A 20,071-nucleotide genomic window follows, 5' to 3' on the forward strand; every position below is an offset into this window, starting at 1 on the left:
CAGAAGTCCTGGTCTTTGTCTATGTGTTCTCAGGTAAATCTTAGTCTTGTCCTGATGTTTTTTTGACAGCAAGGGTTTCTTCCTTGCACACCTCCCATGAAAATCAAACTTGTGCAGTCTCTTTCTGATGATAGATGCATGTACCTTCCTATCAACTGTGGCAAGAGCTACCTGTAGGTCTCGTGATGACATTGAAGGATTATTGGAGACTTCTTTATGCATCTTGCGGTCTGCTCTTGGGCTGAACTTGCTAGGACGGCCTGACCTGGCCATGTTGGCAGTTGTTTTAAATGTTCTCCACTTGTAAATTATTTTCCGGACAGTGCAATGGCTGATTTCTAATTGTTTTGAGATCTTTTTAAATCCTGTCCCAGACTCATATGCATCTACAACCTTATTTCTGAAGGCCTCAGAGAGCTCTTTAGATCTCACCATGGTGATACCACTCACTTCAACAATCAAGAGCAAACCAAACTTATATCTGAGGTTTAAATAAAACTCCAATGTCCTCTAACGATGGTGTAATCATTGCAGCTAATGTGGTGCACCTGATTCTAATTTTAGACATTTTAAGTAGTATTAAATGTGGGGATGTCCTAACTTTTTCCTCACAATAAATTTCCATTTTTGTTTATTACATTTTACAACTTGTGTTTAAAAGTAATGAAAATTTTTTTTTTGGTTTAGTTATATAAGCTCCATCTCTCAGTACTGTTCAAATGAAGCTCAAATGTGCATATGTTTAAATATGTTCAAAAAGACAAAGGTGTCCTAACTTTTTCACATGACTGTATATACAGTGTATCACAAAAGTGAGTACACCCCTCACATTTCTGCAGATATTTAAGTATATCTTTTCATGGGACAACACTGACAAAATGACACTTTGACTCAATGAAAAGTAGTCTGTGTGCAGCTTATATAACAGTGTAAATTTATTATTCCCTCAAAATAACTCAATATACAGCCATTAATGTCTAAACCACCGGCAACAAAAGTGAGTACACCCCTTAGTGAAAGTTCCTGAAGTGTCAATATTTTGTGTGGCCACCATTATTTCCATGAACTGCCTTAACTGTCCTGGGCATGGAGTTTAGCAGAGCTTCACAGGTTGCCACTGGAATGCTTTTCCACTCCTCCATGACGACATCACGGAGCTGGCGGATATTCGAGACTTTGCGCTCCTCCACCTTCCGCTTAAGGATGCCCCAAAGATGTTCTATTGGGTTTAGGTCTGGAGACATGCTTGGCCAGTCCATCACCTTTACCCTCAGCCTCTTCAATAAAGCAGTGGTCGTCTTAGAGGTGTGTTTGGGGTCATTATCATGCTGGAACACTGCCCTGCGACCCAGTTTCCGGAGGGAGGGGATCATGCTCTGCTTCAGTATTTCACAGTACATATTGGAGTTCATGTGTCCCTCAATGAAATGTAACTCCCCAACACCTGCTGCACTCATGCAGCCCCAGACCATGGCATTCCCACCACCATGCTTGACTGTAGGCATGACACACTTATCTTTGTACTCCTCACCTGATTGCTGCCACACATGCTTGAGACCATCTGAACCAAACTAATTAATCTTGGTCTCTTCAGACCATAGGACATAGTTCCAGTAATCCATGTCCTTTGTTGACATGTCTTCAGCAAACTGTTTGCGGGCTTTCTTGTGTAGAAACTTTAGAAGAGGCTTCCTTCCGGGGTGACAGCCATGCAGACCAATTTGATGTAGTGTGTGGCGTATGGTCTGAGCACTGACAGGCTGACCCCCCACCTTTTCAATCTCTGCAGCAATGCTGACAGCACTCCTGCGCCTAGCTTTCAAAGACAGCAGTTGGATGTGACGCTGAGCACGTGCACTCAGCTTCTTTGGACGACCAACGCGAGTTCTGTTCTGAGTGGACCCTGCTCTGTTAAAACGCTGGATGATCTTGGCCACTGTGCTGCAGCTCAGTTTCAGGGTGTTGGCAATCTTCTTGTAGCCTTGGCCATCTTCATGTAGTGCAGCAATTCGTCCTTTAAGATCCTCAGAGAGTTCTTTGCTATGAGGTGCCATGTTGGAACTTTCAGTGACCAGTAAGAGAGAGTGTGAGAGCTGTACTACTAAATTGAACACACCTGCTCCCTATGCACACCTGAAACCTAGTAACACTAACAAATCACATGACATTTTGGAGGGAAAATGACAAGCAGTGCTCAATTTGGACATTTAGGGGTGTAGTCTCTTAGGGGTGTACTCACTTTTGTTGCCGGTGGTTTAGACATTAATGGCTGTATATTGAGTTATTTTGAGGGAAGAATAAATTTACACTGTTATATAAGCTGCACACAGACTACTTTTCATTGTGTCAAAGTGTCATTTTGTCAGTGTTGTCCCATGAAAATATATACTTAAATATCTGCAGAAATGTGAGGGGTGTACTCACTTTTGTGATACACTGTATATATATGTGTGTGTGTGTGTTTGTGTGTGTGTTTAGGGTTAATTGGACGTGCACTTTCTGTATGTGTAAGACTTCTGAAGGACCAAGTCTTCTCATGAGCAAAGAAGAGTCTTTCAACTTGCCTATATCTAAGACCATTACGGTACACACACATACACACACACACACAGTTCACAAACTGTGCACTTTCAGAAATACTGCCACCCTTGGCCCGAAAGCCAATAATTATCCCCTTTTGCAACTCTGATAATTCAATTTGAGCCACTGGTTGATCACTTGCAAGAAAAATATCTAGCATGCTAAATGTCTTGACCTGTTAATTACTCAAAATCCTGTAGTTTGAAAAGTCCTGTAGTGTTGAACAGACTAGTGAAAGGTAGTGAATGCAGTGTAATGATACTCGATGCTAGATATGGGGTAAGGGTAAGGCAATTGTTCATGCCAAACCATTTATTTACTTTAAACTCTCTCCACAGAACAGACAATCCCTGCTTTCTTTTTCCTTCTTGCTTTTTTTCGCTGCAGTGTAAACTTAGCATTAAAAACCAATGTGCTTGTAATAAAGAAAAACAACGGTGTGACTTCAAAGATTACAAGTGCTAGACTGACCTGTCTGTCTTTTACTGAAATATTAAGCACATTATTAAAAGCAATATACAACCCCAAATTAGAAAAAAGTTGGGACAACATGAAAAATGCAATTAATAAAAAACAGAGTTTCTTACATTAACATTTATTTTCTTGCAGACAGGATGAACCTGAGAAATTTAGAATGACTAGTTATACTAAAAACTACCAATCAACTACAAAGTTAATTGGTGAAATCATAAAATTTCTTGTTTTTCAATTATACAAGTACGTAATAGTATTTAGTGGAATACACAGACACTATATATATATATATATATATATATACACACACACACACACACACACACACACACACACACACACACACACAATGTATTCACATATTGGGGACATTGCTTGTGTGACTTAACTTGACTTTAGGCTGTATGTGTAAATTACTGAATGTGTAATGCCCTGCTTAGACCTTATAACCAGTTTTCAGGTGGTACCAGGTTCACCAGGAATTGTGGAAAAAAAGATGTGGTTACAGAAAATAAATAAATATGTGATTGAATACACACATGGTACATAGAGATGTGTTTTTTTTATTGTGTGTGTGTGTTTTTTTTCTTTTAACAGCACTGTGATTATTTGCTGTTGTGCTTGTATAAAGAGGATCAGCTGCAAGTGTTTACTGGAGACCCCACTGCAACAGTAAGAATCTCTTTTATTAAAGGTGCATTGAGGAGAATTTGCCCCAACTTGCTACAAACTAAAACATTGTAATGTTTTCTTTACCTATTGACCTTTACTTCCGATCTGTGCTAATGTACACCAAGCCATTTGCAGCTAAGCTAAGTGGCTACTTAGAAAACATTCTATCTGCTTTGTGCACCTCAGTTTGTAGTGTCAAGGTAAGCTATGGAAACTGTACATCATATTTGAGCCACCGTGTTTCAGATCTGAATTTAGGATTAATTTAGTATGAAAGACTACAAAATAAGAGAAGAACTAGTTAACTTAATGACTTCACCTTCCATGTACACCAAGCCACATGTGCACTCTAGCTGAGTTGCAAACTAGCCAACATTGTCTGCTTGTGTTTCTTAGTTTGAAGCGACAAGGTAAGCTACAAAAAGATTTGAACTACAGCTTAACTTTTTACTGTAATAAAATTATAGCTGTTCAAAAATCTAATACTAAATTATGCTTTTGCTGCTACAGACTGTATGATTTGTTTTGAACTACTGAGCTAATCTCTGTCACCCTTGTTTTCAATAATAATTTTAAAGAAAAACAAAAACATTTTACTATTGAAAAAGTGTCTATTACACTAGCCCACTGCCACTGTGATCCAAATTCAAAACTGTTTGTAAAAAACATCTAGCACATTATTAAAAGAATGTTATTTAGAGTAATATAAATCATATTTTTGTATATAATCTGAATATATAATTGTTGCACTGTGTACAGGTGAAAGGGTACAGCAGATGGATCTCAAAACCCATGTGGCTGGACCGAGTGAAGATCAAGCTGCAGAACAAAGAATATAAAACAGTGGGAGAGTTTGTGAATGACGTCAGACTCATCTTTCAAAACTGCAGCAAATTTAATATGGTGAGACTCAAACACTGTGTGTGCTAGATTATGTACAGTTCCGTGAAAAAGTATTAACCCCATTTTTTTTATCGCCTAGGTTTTTTGTAAATATAAATACTTTTATAAATTGCCTAAAAAAAGTTAGGACAGAGGTGTATTTACCCCTGTGTTCTATCACCTTTCCTATTAATGAGACTTTTTAGTATTTTATAAATGGAGGACACTAACTGCTGCAGTTTTGCAAGTGGACTTTTACTGCATCATTGCTTTGTTCGAGCTGGATGGAAGCATGTGTCTTTCTGAAGTCCTAATGTACCCCTCACGTCAAAAAAACAAAAAAACATAAGTGAGTACACCCCACAGTGAACATGTTTAAATTGTGCCCAAAGTGTCAATATTTTGTGTGACCACCATTATTATCCAGCACTGCCTTAACACTCTTGGGCATGGAATTCACCAGAGCTGCACAGGTTGCTGCTGGAATCCTCTTCCACTCCTCCATGATGACATCACGGAGCTGGTGGATGTTAGACAGCCTGTGCTCCTCCACCTTCCGCTTGAGGATGCCCCACAAGTGTTCAATTGGGTTAAGTCCATCACCTTTACCTTGAGTTTCCTCAGCAAGGCAGTTGTCATCTTGGAGGCTGTGTTTGGGGTCGTTATCCTGTTGAAAAACTGCCATGCGGCCCAGTTTTCGAAGGGAGGGGATCATGCTCTGCTTCAGAATGTCACAGTACATGTTGGAATTCATGCTTCCCTCAATGAACCGCAGCTCCCCAGTGCCAGCAACACTCATGCAGCCCCAGACCATGATGCTACCACCACCATGCTTGACTGTAGACAAGAGACAGTTGTCTTGGAACTTCTCACCAGGGTGCAGCCACACATGCTGGACACCATCTGAGCCAAACAAGTTTATCTTGGTCTCGTCAGACCACAGGGCATTCCAGTAATCCATGTTCTTGGACTGCTTGTCTTCAGCAAACTGTTTGTGGGCTTTCTTGTGTGTCAGCTTCTTGTGCGTCAGCTTCATTCCTTCTGGGATAACGGCCATGCAGACCAATTGATGCAGTGTGCGGCGTATGACATTGACAGGCTGACCTCCCACTTCTTCAACCTCTGCAGCTGTAACTGTAACTGTAGCTCAGTTTCAGGGTGTTAGCAATCTTCTTATAGCCTAGGCCATCTTTCATCTTTGTGGAGAGCAACAATTCTATTTCTCGCATCTTCAGAGGGTTCTTTGCCATGAGGTGCCATGTGGAATATCCAGTGGCCAGTATGAGAGAATTGTACCCAAAACATCAAATCTAACAGCCCTGCTCGCCATTCACACCTTCAACCTTGACACATGACACCAGGGAGGGACAACTACACAATTGGGCACAATTTGGACATGTTCACTGTCAGGTGTACTCACTTCTGTTGCCAGCTATTTAGACATTAATGGCTGTGTGTTGAGTTATTTTCAGAAGACAGTAAATCTACACTGCTATACAAGTTGTACACTGACTACTTTAAGTTATATCCAAGTTTTATTTCTATAGTGTTGTCCCATGAAAAGATATAATAAAATATTTGCAAAAATGTGAGGGGTGTACTCACTTTTGTGAGATACTGTATATGTGTGTGTGTGTGTAATATACAATTACATATATAGTGTTATATATATATATATATACTATATATAGTGGGGAAAATAAGTATTTGATCCCCTGCTGATTTTGTAAGTTTACCCCCTTACAAAGACTTGAACAGTCTATAATTTTTACGGAAGGTTTATTTTAACAGAGGGAGACAGAATATCAACAAAAAATCCAGAAAAAAAACTTTAAATAAATGTTATAAATTAATTTGTATTTAATTAAGGGAAATAAGTATTTGATCCCCTACCAACCAGCAAGAATTCCGACCCCCACAGACCGGTTATGTGCCCATGAGGCACACAAATTAGTCCTGTTCCTGTATAAAAGACTTCTGTCACAGAATCAGTTTCTTCCGTTCAAATCTCTCGACCACCATGGGCAAGACCACAGAGCTATCAAAGGACGTCAGGGACAAGATTGTAGACCTGCGCAAGGCTGGAATGGGCTACAAGACCATCAGCAAGAAGCTTGGTGAGAAAGAGACCACTGTTGGTGTGATAATTTGAAAATGGAAGAAATACAAGATCACAGTTAATCGCCCTCGCTCTGGAGCTCCATGCAAGATCTCACCTCATGGGGTAAGAATGATTCTGAGAAAGGTGAGGTCAGCCCAGAATTACACGGGAGGAGCTTGTCAATGATCTGAAGGGAGCTGGGAGCACAGTCACCAAGAAAACCATTAGTAACACACTTCGCCGTAATGGATTGAGATCCTGCAGTGCCCGCAAAGTCCCTTTGCTCAAGAAGGCTCATGTACAGGCCCGTCTGAAGTTTGCCAATGAACACCTGAATGATTCCGAGAAAGCTTGGGAGAATGTGATATGGTCAGATGAGACCAAAATTGAGCTCTTTGGCATCAACTCCGCTCGCCGTGTTTGGAGGCAGAGAAATGCCCGGTGGGGATGGTGTTCTTGGGGTCATATCCAGCATTTCTCTGCTCCCAGCTCCCTTGAGATCATTGACAAGCTCCTCCCGTGTAATTCTGGGCTGACCTCACCTTTCTCAGAATCATTCTTACCCCACGAGGTGAGATCTTGCATGGAGCTCCAGAGTGAAGGTGATTGACTGTGATCTTGTACTTCTTCCATTTTCAAATTATCGCACCAACAGTGGTCTCTTTCTCACCAAGCTACTTGCTGATGGTCTTGTAGCCCATTCCAGCCTTGTGCAGGTCTACAATCTTGTCCCTGACGTCCTTTGATAGCTCTTTGGTCTTGCCCATGGTGGTTGAGAGATTTGAACGGAAGAAACAGATTTTGTGACAGGAGTCTTTTATACAGGGACAGGACTAATTTGTGTGCCTCATGTGCACATAACCGGTCTGTGGGGGTCAGAATTATTGCTGGTTGGTAAGGAATCAAATACTTAATACTTAAATACTTACGTAAATACTTAATTAAATACAAATTAATTTATAACTTTTATTTAATGTTTTTTTTCTGGATTTTTTGTTGATATTCTCTCTCTCTCTGTTAAAATAAACCTTCCATAAAAATTATAGACTGTTCAAGTCTTTGTAAGGGGGTAAATTTACAAAATCAGCAGGGGATCAAATACTTATTTTCCTCACTGTATATACAGTGTATCACAAAAGTGAGTACACTTCTCACATTTCTGCAAATATTTTATTATATCTTTTCATGGGACAACACTATAGAAATAAAACTTGGATATAACTTAGAGTAGTCAGTGTACAACTTGTATAGCAGTGTAGATTTACTGTCTTCTGAAAATAACTCAACACACAGCCATTAATGTGTAAATGGCTGGCAACATAAGTGAGTACACCCCACAGTGAACATGTCCAAATTGTGCCCAAAGTGTCAATATTTTGTGTGACCACCATTATTATCCAGCACTGCCTTAACCCTCCTGGGCATGGAATTCACCAGAGCTGCACAGGTTGCTACTGGAATCCTCTTCCACTCCTCCATGATGACATCACGGAGCTGGTGGATGTTAGACACCTTGAACTCCTCCACCTTCCACTTGAGGATGCGCCACAGGTGCTCAATTGGGTTTAGTCCATCACCTTTACCTTCAGCTTCCTCAGCAAGGCAGTTGTCATCTTGGAGGTTGTGTTTGGGGTCGTTATCCTGTTGGAAAACTGCCATGAGGCCCAGTTTTCGAAGGGAGGGGATCATGCTCTGTTTCAGAATGTCACAGTACATGTTGGAATTCATGTTTCCCTCAATGAACCGCAGCTCCCCAGTGCCAGCAACACTCATGCAGCCCAAGACCATGATGCTACCACCACCATGCTTGACTGTAGGCAAGATACAGTTGTCTTGGTACTTCTCACCAGGGTGCCGCCACACATGCTGGACACCATCTGAACCAAACAAGTTTATCTTGGTCTCGTCAGACCACAGGGCATTCCAGTAATCCATGTTCTTGGACTGCTTGTCTTCAGCAAACTGTTTGCGGGCTTTCTTGTGCGTCAGCTTCCTTCTGGGATGACGACCATGCAGACCGAGTTGATGCAGTGTGCGGCGTATGGTCTGAGCACTGACAGGCTGACCTCCCACATCTTCAACCTCTGCAGCAATGCTGGCAGCACTCATGTGTCTATTTTTTAAAGCCAACCTCTGGATATGACGCCGAACACGTGGACTCAACTTCTTTGGTCGACCCTGGCGAAGCCTGTTCCGAGTGGAATCTGTCCTGGAAAACCGCTGTATGACCTTGGCCACCATGCTGTAGCTCAGTTTCAGGGTGTTAGCAATCTTCTTATAGCCCAGGCCATCTTTGTGGAGAGCAACAATTCTATTTCTCACATCCTCAGAGAGTTCTTTGCCATGAGGTGCCATGTTGAATATCCAGTGGCCAGTATGAGAGAATTGTACCCAATACACCAAATTTAACAGCCCTGCTCCCCATTTACACCTGGGACCTTGACACATGACACCAGGGAGGGACAACGACACATTTGGGCACAATTTGGACATGTTAACTGTGGGGTGTACTCACTTATGTTGCCAGCCATTTAGACATTAATGGCTGTGTGTTGAGTTATTTTCAGAAGACAGTAAATCTACACTGCTATACAAGCTGTACACTGACTACTCTAAGTTATATCCAAGTTTCATGTCTATAGTGTTGAAATATTTGCAGAAATGTGAGGGGTGTACTCACTTTTGTGATACACTGTATATATATACAGTGGGGCCAAAAAGTATTTAGTCAGCCACTGATTGTGCAGGTTTTCCTACTTAGAAAGATGAGAGAGGTCTGTAATTTTCATCATAGGTACACTTCAACTATGAGAGACAAACTGAGAAAAAAAAATCCAGGAAATCACATTGTAGGCTTTTTAAAGAATTTATTTGTAAATTATGGTGGAAAATAAGTATTTGGTCAATAACAAAAGTTCAACTCAATACTTTGTAACATAACCTTTGTTGACAATGACGGAGGTCAAACGTTTCCTGTAAGTCTTCACCAGGTTTGCACACACTGTAGCTGGTATTTTGGCCCATTCCTCCATGCAGATCTCCTCTAGAGCAGTGATGTTTTGGGGCTGTCGCTGGGCAACACGGACTTTCAACTCCCTCCACAAATTTTCTATGGGGCTGAGGTCTGGAGACTGGCTAGGCCACTCCAGGACCTTGAAATGCTTTTTACGGAGCCACTCCTTCGTTGGCCGAGCGGTGTGTTTTGGATCATTGTCATGCTGGAAGACCCAGCCACGTTCCATCTTCAATGCTCTCACTGATGGAAGGAGGTTTTGGCTTAAAATCTCACGATACATGGCCCCGTTCATTCTTCCCTTAACACAGATCAGTCGTCCTGTCCCCTTTGCAGAAGAACAGCCCCAAAGCATGATGTTTCCACCCCCATGCTTCACAGTAGGTATGGTGTTCTTCAGCATTCTTCTTCCTCCAAACACGACGAGTTGAGTTTTTACCAAAAAGTTCCATTTTGGTTTCATCTGACCACATGATATTCTGCCAATCCTCTTTTGGATCATCCATATGCTCTCTGGCAAACTTCAGACGGGCCTGGACATGTACTGGCTTAAGCAGGGGGACACGCCTGGCACTGCAGGGTTTAAATCCCTCTCGGCGTAGTGTTACTGATGGTAGCCTTTGTTACTTTGGTCCCAGCTCTCTGCAGGTCATTCATCAGGTCCCTCCGTGTAGTTCTGGGATTTTTGCTCACCATTCTCATGATCATTTTGACCCCACGGGATGAGATCTTGCGTGGGGCCCCAGATCGAGGGAGATTATCAATGGTCTTGTATGTCTTCCATTTTCTTACAATTGCTCCCACAGTTGATTTATTCACACCAACCTGCTTGCCTATTGTAGATTTACTCTTCCCAGCCTGGTGCAGGTCTACAATTTTCTTCCTGGTGTCCTTCGACAGCTTTTTGGTCTTGGCCATGGTTGAGTTTGGAGTCTGACTGTTTGAGGCTGTGGACAGGTGTCTTTTATACAGATAACGAGGTCAAACAGGTGCCATTAATACAGGTAACGAGTGGAGGACAGAAGAGCTTCTAAAAGAAGAAGTTACAGGTCTGTGAGAGCCAGAAATCTTGCTTGTTTGTGGGTGACCAAATACTTATTTTCCACCATAATTTACAAATAAATTATTTAAAAATCCCACAATGTGATTTCCTGGATTTTTTTTTTCTCATTTTGTCTCTCATAGTTGAAGTGTACCTATGATGAAAATTACAGACCTCTCTCATCTTTCTAAGTAGGAGAACTTGCACAATCAGTGGCTGACTAAATACTTTTTGGCCCCACTGTATATATACATACAGTGGGGCCAAAAAGTATTTAGTCAGCCACTGATTGTGCAAGTTATATAAATTATGGAATAATATTTTTATTCAGATACTTTTGGTTAATTGTATTTTTTAATTGTTAACACAGATTATCCTGTGGTTGCTAGGGTTGACAGATACTTGTTTGCAATGAGTGCCAGCCTTGCTTTTGCCCCTTATCTCTTACTTTTTTTCAATAAAAAATGAAAATCTTGCTTTTTTTAAAAAGTTCTGGTTCAGGTGCCCATTTATCACTATCCCAAAATGTGTTGGTGACAATTCAGGTGCTTTCTTTTTGGAGATTTTAGACCAGCATTGATGCTTTTTTATTTAACAGTGGTTTCTTTCTTCCTTTACCTCAAATAAAATGTTTTTTTTCCTATGTCTCTTTTATATGGTGCAGTCATGAGCACTAAACTTAGACAAGAGACATTAACAGTTTAATGGATGTTTCTCTAAAATTTTGTGACCTTGAATTTTGTGATTATGCTCCTGGTGATTTGGTTTTTTGGAGAACAGTGGATTTTACTGTGGTTTGGGTAACATACAAAAACTTTAGTCATGGCTTTGTTATTAATTCCAGACTGATATCTACACAGTACTGTAAGTTGCTTTGGGTAAAAGTGTCTGCTACATCCCGAAATGTAGATTTATTATTATAAATGTCTTTTCTCTTTTGCTCACTTCCTTACTGTGTCTGTCTTTCTCCCTCTCTCTCTCCCTTATACTGTTGTTCCATATAGGATAATGAGGTTAGCAGAATGGGATCCAGAATGAACGAGATCTTCGAACAGGAGTTTCACAAAGTTTTTAACATCATCCACGTTGGTCCACACAACGATTCAAGGTTTTTCCTTTTATTTAATTAGATCATAAACAAACTCAGCTGTGTTAAAAGGAGAGAAAACCTGAAAATCATTTTAAACATCTTTTTTATTATACAGACAGATGGAAAAGAGTAACATCAGCCCAAGCAATCATTTGGATTTTCTAGAAGATAACAAAAAAATATCTAGCATGAAGGAAGAAGACAACTTCCTCAACAAGCCACAGAACTACAATCTCGTATCAGAAGATCTCTGTCAGGCAAGAGTTTAAAATACTTTTGATGGGTCCACCCCACCTTCAGTCTACCCCAATCTTTACTAATCCATGCGTAATGGGTAACATCTTATGATACTATGATGAAGGAAAAATGCTACTATAATTTACCCTTGTACCCACTAAAGCCAAACTTCCACTTCATAACTGTCTGACCTTACACCAAAATGTTTATTAGGTAGCTAGTTCATATATGACCTGTAGATTTTCCTTTTTATCTAGGAAGCCACAAAAGAACCCAGAATATTTAATGAACTGTAGGCATTGCTTGAAACAACTGTATGCAACAGAAACCCATGGCAGCAAAGAGGTTTCTTCATTGTCCTGCAACAGGGATTTTTTGTTTTAAAGATAGTATTCATACACATCAGATAAGATCTAGTGACATTTAGATCAGTTACATCTGCAGGAGGCTCAATTGCTTTAACCACACCACCAATCACTGGAGAGATGGCATTAAAAAGAGTTCAGACTGTATCAGTGCAGTTCTCGGTATTCCGCAGAATCAGCTCTAAGCCTTGTCTAGCTGGATACAAGTAAGAACATTAGGTAGTTATGTACAAGTCATACCACTTTGTACTAGGTTTTTGTATTACATTTTTATCTGATGCCACGTGTGTCTGATCCCACTTACATCTAGATTAGCTTCCTGATGAAGATGAGACCGGGTACTGACACATTCATTTTACTTTAGTAATGACTGGATAAAAAAGTACAACACACAGCTAATGCCAGCCCAGAATAATCCACTTTCTGCTACCTGTTTTTATATTTAAAATTCCTTAGTTATCTTAGTTATTTCTTCTAGTTTTTAAGTCTTAAGTTTTATTTTTACTAAACATAGTTTCTCTTGCTATTTATATGTTTATATTTTATTATGTTTACACACACCGAGACCTAAGTAACTGCATTTCGTTCTAATCATGTACATGGTTTTGAATGACAATAAAGCTGAGTCTGAGTCTGTTTCATATGCTCAGTTAAAATTTTGATTAAACACGTGCTGGGCAAAGCTACAGAAGTGGTGCGTCAGTAATCAGTATGACAATGTCCTGGTTTTTTGTTAGATATAGGTGGCAACCCTGAATATACGTTGAATAAAGAGCGTGGCATTTCATCTGGCATTTGATCTATTATGACAATGTGTGTGACTGTCCTCTAACAGAATGTGACGGGCAATTCCCAATTAGATGACGGATCATCCACCTCCAGAACTCAGCTTGGAACAGTAAGAATATGTTCATGTGTCTCACCAGATATCTGAAATATTTAGAACACAGAAAGAGATTTATTTGACCATAACATGCTATTTTTGTCTCTATTTTTCAAGCTGGCTACAAATGATCTATACAAAGTCCAGCTGGAGAAAGAAATTGCAAAGTCTAATCTTCAGATTGAGCACATCAAGCTCCAATCAAAAAAGACAAGGCTAGAAATTAGGTTGCTTAAATATAAGTTAAAGGTGGGTATGGTTGTATAAATATGGATGTTCTTACTAAAAAATAAGGACAGGGAAATTAACTCGTTGGCATTTTTTATTATTTTTTTTAATTTTCAGGAAATAAAGAAATCATAAAAGTAAACAGAAATTAAAAGTCTGTAGAGATGTGAGGACTGATCCACTATGTGTAATACTGGAAGTGTGCAACTTAAGAATGTTGTTTTGTATATAATTGACTGTGATGAAAAAAGTTAATGTTCACAGAGAAATTCATCAGGAAATGACTAATGTCTAATCTGATTCTAATGACCATGATTCTAATAATAATTTGCACTTCAATATCCACTGGATCTTTGAGGAAAGGACACACCTTATTTGCATGAGTAATGTGTGTGTAACCCTGGGTTAGGGTAAAGTAAACCTGTCAGTGTTAGATTTAGAGTGTAAGCTTAATCTCAGTTTCTGAAATGGTAAACCTCTGGTTTTTGTGAGTTAACATACCTTGTTGGGTGCTTAATTCACTTTCTGGAATACTCTTTTGTAACAAATTACAATCATCTGTTGATATCACCTGTTTAAAATCACCTCATTATTCAGTTTTTTTTCAATCTCATTACTAGCCTTAAATTGCCCCTGTCTCAATTAAAGGGGGCCAGCATGAAACGGTGAGAGTTTAAGTGAGGCATCTGCAATTGCAGAAGTTCACAGAAGGCAGCAAGGACAAGCCGTAGTCTAGTGGTTAAGGTACTGGACTAGGTTGCTGCTGTCCTTGAGCAAGGCCCCTAACCCTCAATTGCTCAGACTCTATACTGTAGCTGTAATGTAAGTTGCTTTGGATAAAGGTGTCTGCTAAATGCCAAAAATGTAAGTCGTCTGGAAGTGGCAACGGCACCTCTGGAGAGCTGTGCAGAAGCAGTGACGATGCCTCTAGAAGACTGGCTGGAATTCACAAGAAAGCCAAGGGAAATGCTGAAACTGGCAAGTAAGCCAGGAGACTACCTGGAAATAATTTACCTGGTACTGGCACAAAAATGCCAGGAAAATGCTGGAATCAGCAATGGAGTCAACGGCTGGAACTGACAAGGGAGTCAAGAAGCTGGTTGGGACAAAGGAGTCCAAGTGTTGGCTGGAACAGACAGGGGAGCCTGGGTAGTCTGGGGCCTGAGTGATGGCCATGAGGACGGGTAGCATTTCCCGGAGAACACTGGAAGCCAGCCAACATCCTGACAGGCACTGGAAGCTTAAGATTAAGTGAGGACACCCTAATTATAAATGCAGCATGAGACATGCAAAAAAGACCATAACCTCATAATCAAGTTAAACAGACATGTATTGATGCTATGTTAGTTCCTATAACACATAAAACTGACTGGAAAAAAAATGGGATTAAGTTCCAGTCAGCTGCTTTAAATCAGCATGTAAGGCAGTACACATGGGTACACTTCAAAATAATAAGATATGTCAGTCATATTTTAGTCAGAGCTACTGTGTGCCTGACAGATCAATTATAGGAAGGGTCCCAGTAACAGTTCTGTAGCTCCAGCACTGTGAAACCACCCGTTTTGTCTAGACCCCCCCCCCCCCCCCCCCCTTTCAAACTACCGCCTTGTCTACAAACAACTTAAGTAAACTGTTTTTGAACAGACTTCACTGAATCTGGGGTCAGGGCTCTGTGCAGGCCACCTGAGATTCTTTAAACCAAGCTTTTCATTATGTCTTTATAGACCTTGCTTTGCACACATAGGCAAATCCATGCTGGAACAGGAAAGGATCTTCCCTACAATTTATCCAGTAAAAACATTACACTGTGATGTTATTTTCTATTTCAGGGGCAGAATTTGCGAAAAGACACAGAGAAGCTCTAATTCAGAAAGTCTCCAAAGTAATGCCATAACCGACAGTTTACTATCAACAACATAATAAGCAATGGAAAGTATGACATGATTAAAAGAGAAAAACCCACAACAACAAATGAGGACCTTGTATAATCATCCAAACAGAATTTATAAATATTTTTTTATAAAAAGATTTTATAGAACCCTCAGAAAGAAGCAACTTTTATTATTGTCTGAACCGAGTTACAGCTGATGGTAACACACTGTAACGTTCCATGTAAGTTTTATTATGTGCAAATACTTATTTAGCTGCAATTACAGAATTGCATTATTTAAGATATTTGTAAGCACTTTGTTGGTGTGGTGAAGATATAAAGGTACAGACCTCTGCTGCACAGTTAAAGGTGCAGGGTTGTAAAAACACAGCACCCCAGCAATGGCCAAATAAATCATGTACCCACTTTATTAATTACAGGAATACAACAATATTAATGTTAAAATATGTTTGATTACTACAAATACATTCTACTAGAGGTCAAAAGGTGTTACTGGTTTTTGTTTCAGGAACAGTTCAATTACATCATTAAAAGTGTGACAAATGCAGTGCTTTAAATGAGCAATTGCTATTTTATCTGATAATATAGTTACATTATGAAGGTTGTAATTGCCATCTTATTTTAATAACTGGTTGCAGCACAATTACTGTAACAACACACTCTAATTTAATATTCTTTCATGTTAATTTTTTTTGTCGCTCGTCTTCGGTTCAGGTCAGGCTTTTGAATAGGTCTTAACTAAACTTAATTGCTGTTTATTGAGATGCTTTGAGGTTTTGGATCTTTGTTAGCTACATAACCCAAGTGTGCATTATTTTAAGCTTGTATACCATATTTATAATGTTTTAAACATGAAATATTGTATTTAAAACAGGAAGTCATGGATTACTGCTTGCTAGTTACAAGACATGCTGATCATCTTCAAACAGTAAAATTTAAATAAAAAAATGCTTGTTACAAATTCTTCAAAGTATTTTAGTGGTGCCAAAAATGTAAATGGAAAAATGCTTGTTTCATATTGTTTCGAAGTATTTTAGTGGTGCAGATAATTATGGCACCGCTTTAATCTGGTCAGGGTCATGGTGGGTCTGTATGTAGACACCTGACCTGCTGATAGCACCGTTTAAATCTCTGAGGCAGTGGGCTAGCTTATTTGTGCCACCCGACCATCACATGTGGCTTTGTTCAAAATAATTCTTTCTTAATGAGAGATTTTTGTTCTTTTTTTTGTAGTTTATCTACTCTTGTGCACCTTTGCTTTGATGTATTGCATTTTTGTACTATTGTCTGCATTTTTATACATATAATAAAATATTTCTGCAAATGAAAGCACTATACTGTACTATTCCCATCCTTTCAAAAGTGATGTGTTTTTATAGTAGTTCAGTTTGAGAACATCTGAGATCACTTGATGTTAATAACGTAATGATGCAGAATAACTTAATGCTGATTCATCATGTTTGGTTCCAATTCTGGAACTTTTAATTTACCACCCCTTGATGATCTAAGAAACCTGTCATGCATTCTTTATATACAGTAGTTTATGTAGTTTATATAATATAGACTTTTTAAACACTGTTGATTTGATTTTAAATGAATATAATTATAATTTTTAACCATCAATCTACACTGAATCACCCATGATAAAGTGAAAACATGTTTAAGATATTTTGTTTCCTCAAACAACAAAGTTATTCAACACCTATATCACGCTTCAAAAACTTTGGCCGTTTAAGTCCCTTTATTTGAATCTTTTAATACTCTTAAACATTGTTTCTTCAACTACAGCAAGTTTTCTAGGCACTGACACAGCACCACAACACCATCACACTACCACCACCATGTCTGACTGTTGGTACAATGTATTTGCTCCTTGCATGACAAAATAAGATCATTTTCCTGTAAAAAGTTTCTTTTTTTTTCTTTTTACAAATATCTGACCAGAACTACTGATCCTTTTGTTTAGCAGTGGTTTTCTCCATCACAAACACTGATCTTATCTAAAGACTAAAGACATTTGAAGTTTTTCCAATGTATTGTCACGTATCCAGCCTGTCAATGCTCCTGGAGCTTGTGTATGTGCCATACTCTCTTTCCAGAAGCAGAGGCTGAAGCCAGCGCCCCTCTTTTATTTAAAATGCATTTTCTCCTCTTTTTTCTCCCTTTTTAGCGCATCCAATTGCCCAATTGCATCATGTTTCCTCTCTGCCTATGCCGATCCCTGCTCTGACCGAGGCGATCTAAGCTAACCCACGCCCCTCCGACACGTGGGCAGCAAGCCGTATGCATCTTATCACCCACACATTGACGAGTGTTGTGCCACCTAGCGTTGTGTACGAAGAGACACACCCTAAGAGCACTCCTTCCTCATCTCTGTGCAGGCACCTCTAATCAGTCAGCAGAGGTCGTAATTGCACCAGTCTGACAGAGAGAGACCCCTATCCGGCTTAGACCCGCCCACCTGAACAACCGGCCAATCGTTGTTCATGTGGCCACTCAGCCTTCAGCCGGCAAGGGAGAGCTGAGATTTGATACGATATATTCGAGATCCCAGTCTGGTTGCAGCGTGTGGTTTTTTTTACCGCTGTGCCACCTGAGCGGCTAGCGCCCCTCATTTTGATTGGTCTTTGACTTATTACCCACAGGCATTTAAGAGGACAGCTGTGGGTCCACCAGTGGAGACTATTTTGTTTTTTCCCCAACGCATTACCTGTCTGTCTGATCCTGTCTGTTTGATCCTGTCTGTCTGATCCTGTTAGTCTGATCCTATCTGTCTGATCCTGTGTGTTTGTTCCTGTTAGTCTGATCCTATCTGTCTGATCCTGTGTGTTTGTTCCTGTTAGTCTGATCCTGTGTGTTTGTTCCTGTTAGTCTGAGCCTGTTAGTCTGATCCTGTGTGTTTGTTCCTGTTAGTCTGATCCTGTTAGTCTGATCTTGTGTGTGTTTGTTAATGTTAGTCTGATCCTGTTAGTCTGATCCTGTTAGTCTGATCCTGTGTGTTTGTTCCTGTTAGTCTAATCCTGTTAGTCTGATCCTGTGTGTTTGTTCCTGTTAGTCTGATCCTGTGTGTTTGTTCCTGTTAGTCTGATTCTGTTAGTCTGATCCTATTAGTCTGATCCTGTGTGTCTGATCCTGTTAGTCCGATCCTGTTAGTCTGATCCTATCTGTCTGATCCTGTGTGTTTGTTCCTGTTAGTCTGATCCTGTGTGTTTGTTCCTGTTATTCTGATCCTCTTAGTCTGATCCTGTGTGTTTGTTCCTGTTAGTCTGATTCTGTTAGTCTGATCCTGTTTGTCTGATCCTATCTGTCTGATCCTGTGTGTTTGTTCCTGTTAGTCTGATCCTGTGGGTTTGTTCCTGTTTGTCTGATCCTGTTAGTCTGATCCTGTGTGTTCGTTCCTGTTAGTCTGATCCTGTTAGTCTGATCCTATCTGTCTGATCCTGTGTGTTCCTGTTAGTCTGATCCTGTTAGTCTGATCCTATCTGTCTGATCCTGTGTGTTTGTTCCTGTTAGTCTGATCCTGTTAGTCTGTTCCTGTTAGTCTGATCCTGTGTGTTTGTTCCTGTTAGTCTGATCCTGTTAGTCTGATCATGTGTGTTTGTTCCTGTTAGTCTGATCCTGTTAGTCTTATCCTATCTGTCTGATCCTGTGTGTTTGTTCCTGTTAGTCTGATCCTGTTAGTCTTATCCTATCTGTCTGATCCTGTGTGTTTGTTCCTGTTAGTCTGATCCTGTTAGTCTGATCCTATGTGTTTGTTCCTGTTAGTCTGATCTTGTTAGTCTGATCCTGTTAGTCTGATCCTGTGTTTGTTCCTGTTAGTCTGATCCTGTTAGTCTGATCCTGTGTGTTTTTTCCTGTTAGTCTGATTCTGTTAGTCTGATCCTGTGTGTTTGTTCCTGTTAGTATGATCCTGTTAGTCTGATCCTATCTGTCTGATCCTGTGTGTTTGTTCCTGTTAGTCTGATCCTGTTAGTCTGATCCTGTGTGTTTGTTCCTATTAGTCTGATCCTGTTAGTCTGATCCTGTTAGTCTGATCCTGTTAGTCTGGTCCTGTGTGTTTGTTCCTGTTAGTCTGATCCTGTTAGTCTGATCCTGTGTGTTTGTTCCTGTTATTCTGATGTTTTTAGTCTGATCCTGTTAGTCTGATCCTGTGTGATTGTTCCTGTTAGTCTGATCCTGTTAGTCTGATCCTGTGTTTGTTCCTGTTAGTCTGATCCTGTTAGTCTGATCCTGTGTGATTGTTCCTGTTAGTCTGATCCTGTGTTTGTTCCTGTTTGTCTGATCCTGTGTGTTTGTTCCTGTTTGTCTGATCCTGTCTGTCTGATCCTGTGTGTTTGTTCCTGTTAGTCTGATCCTGTTAGTCTGATCCTGTGTGTTTGTTCCTTTTTGTCTGATCCTGTCTGTCTGATCCTGTGTGTTTGTTCCTGTTAGTCTGATCCTGTTAGTCTGATCCTGTGTGTTTGTTCCTGTTAGTCTGATCCTGTTAGTCTGATCCTGTGTTTGTTCCTGTTAGTCTGATCCTGTGTGATTGTTCCTGTTAGTCTGATCCTGTTTGTTTGTTCCTGTTTGTCTGATCCTGTGTGTTTGTTCCTGTTTGTCTGATCCTGTCTGTC

General features: G+C 40.0%; 1 protein-coding gene across 1 annotated transcript in view; it reads left to right on the forward strand.

Annotated features, from left to right (window-relative positions):
• LOC134333973 (uncharacterized) overlaps positions 1 to 16,758 on the forward strand; it is a 34,226-nt gene extending 17,468 nt beyond the window's left edge. The window contains exons 17-24 of the mRNA XM_063016151.1: positions 2,479 to 2,584; positions 3,652 to 3,726; positions 4,486 to 4,629; positions 11,769 to 11,872; positions 11,970 to 12,111; positions 13,292 to 13,354; positions 13,457 to 13,588; positions 15,397 to 16,758. Of these exons, the coding sequence (XP_062872221.1) occupies positions 2,479 to 2,584; positions 3,652 to 3,726; positions 4,486 to 4,629; positions 11,769 to 11,872; positions 11,970 to 12,111; positions 13,292 to 13,354; positions 13,457 to 13,588; positions 15,397 to 15,432 (802 nt within the window). The 3' untranslated portion in view covers positions 15,433 to 16,758. The remainder of the gene's footprint in view (positions 1 to 2,478; positions 2,585 to 3,651; positions 3,727 to 4,485; positions 4,630 to 11,768; positions 11,873 to 11,969; positions 12,112 to 13,291; positions 13,355 to 13,456; positions 13,589 to 15,396) is intronic.
• The last annotated feature ends 3,313 nt before the right edge of the window (positions 16,759 to 20,071 follow it).

The sequence above is a fragment of the Trichomycterus rosablanca genome, chromosome 2, assembly GCF_030014385.1.
Source record: "Trichomycterus rosablanca isolate fTriRos1 chromosome 2, fTriRos1.hap1, whole genome shotgun sequence".
NCBI classification, from domain to species: Eukaryota; Metazoa; Chordata; class Actinopteri; order Siluriformes; family Trichomycteridae; genus Trichomycterus; species Trichomycterus rosablanca.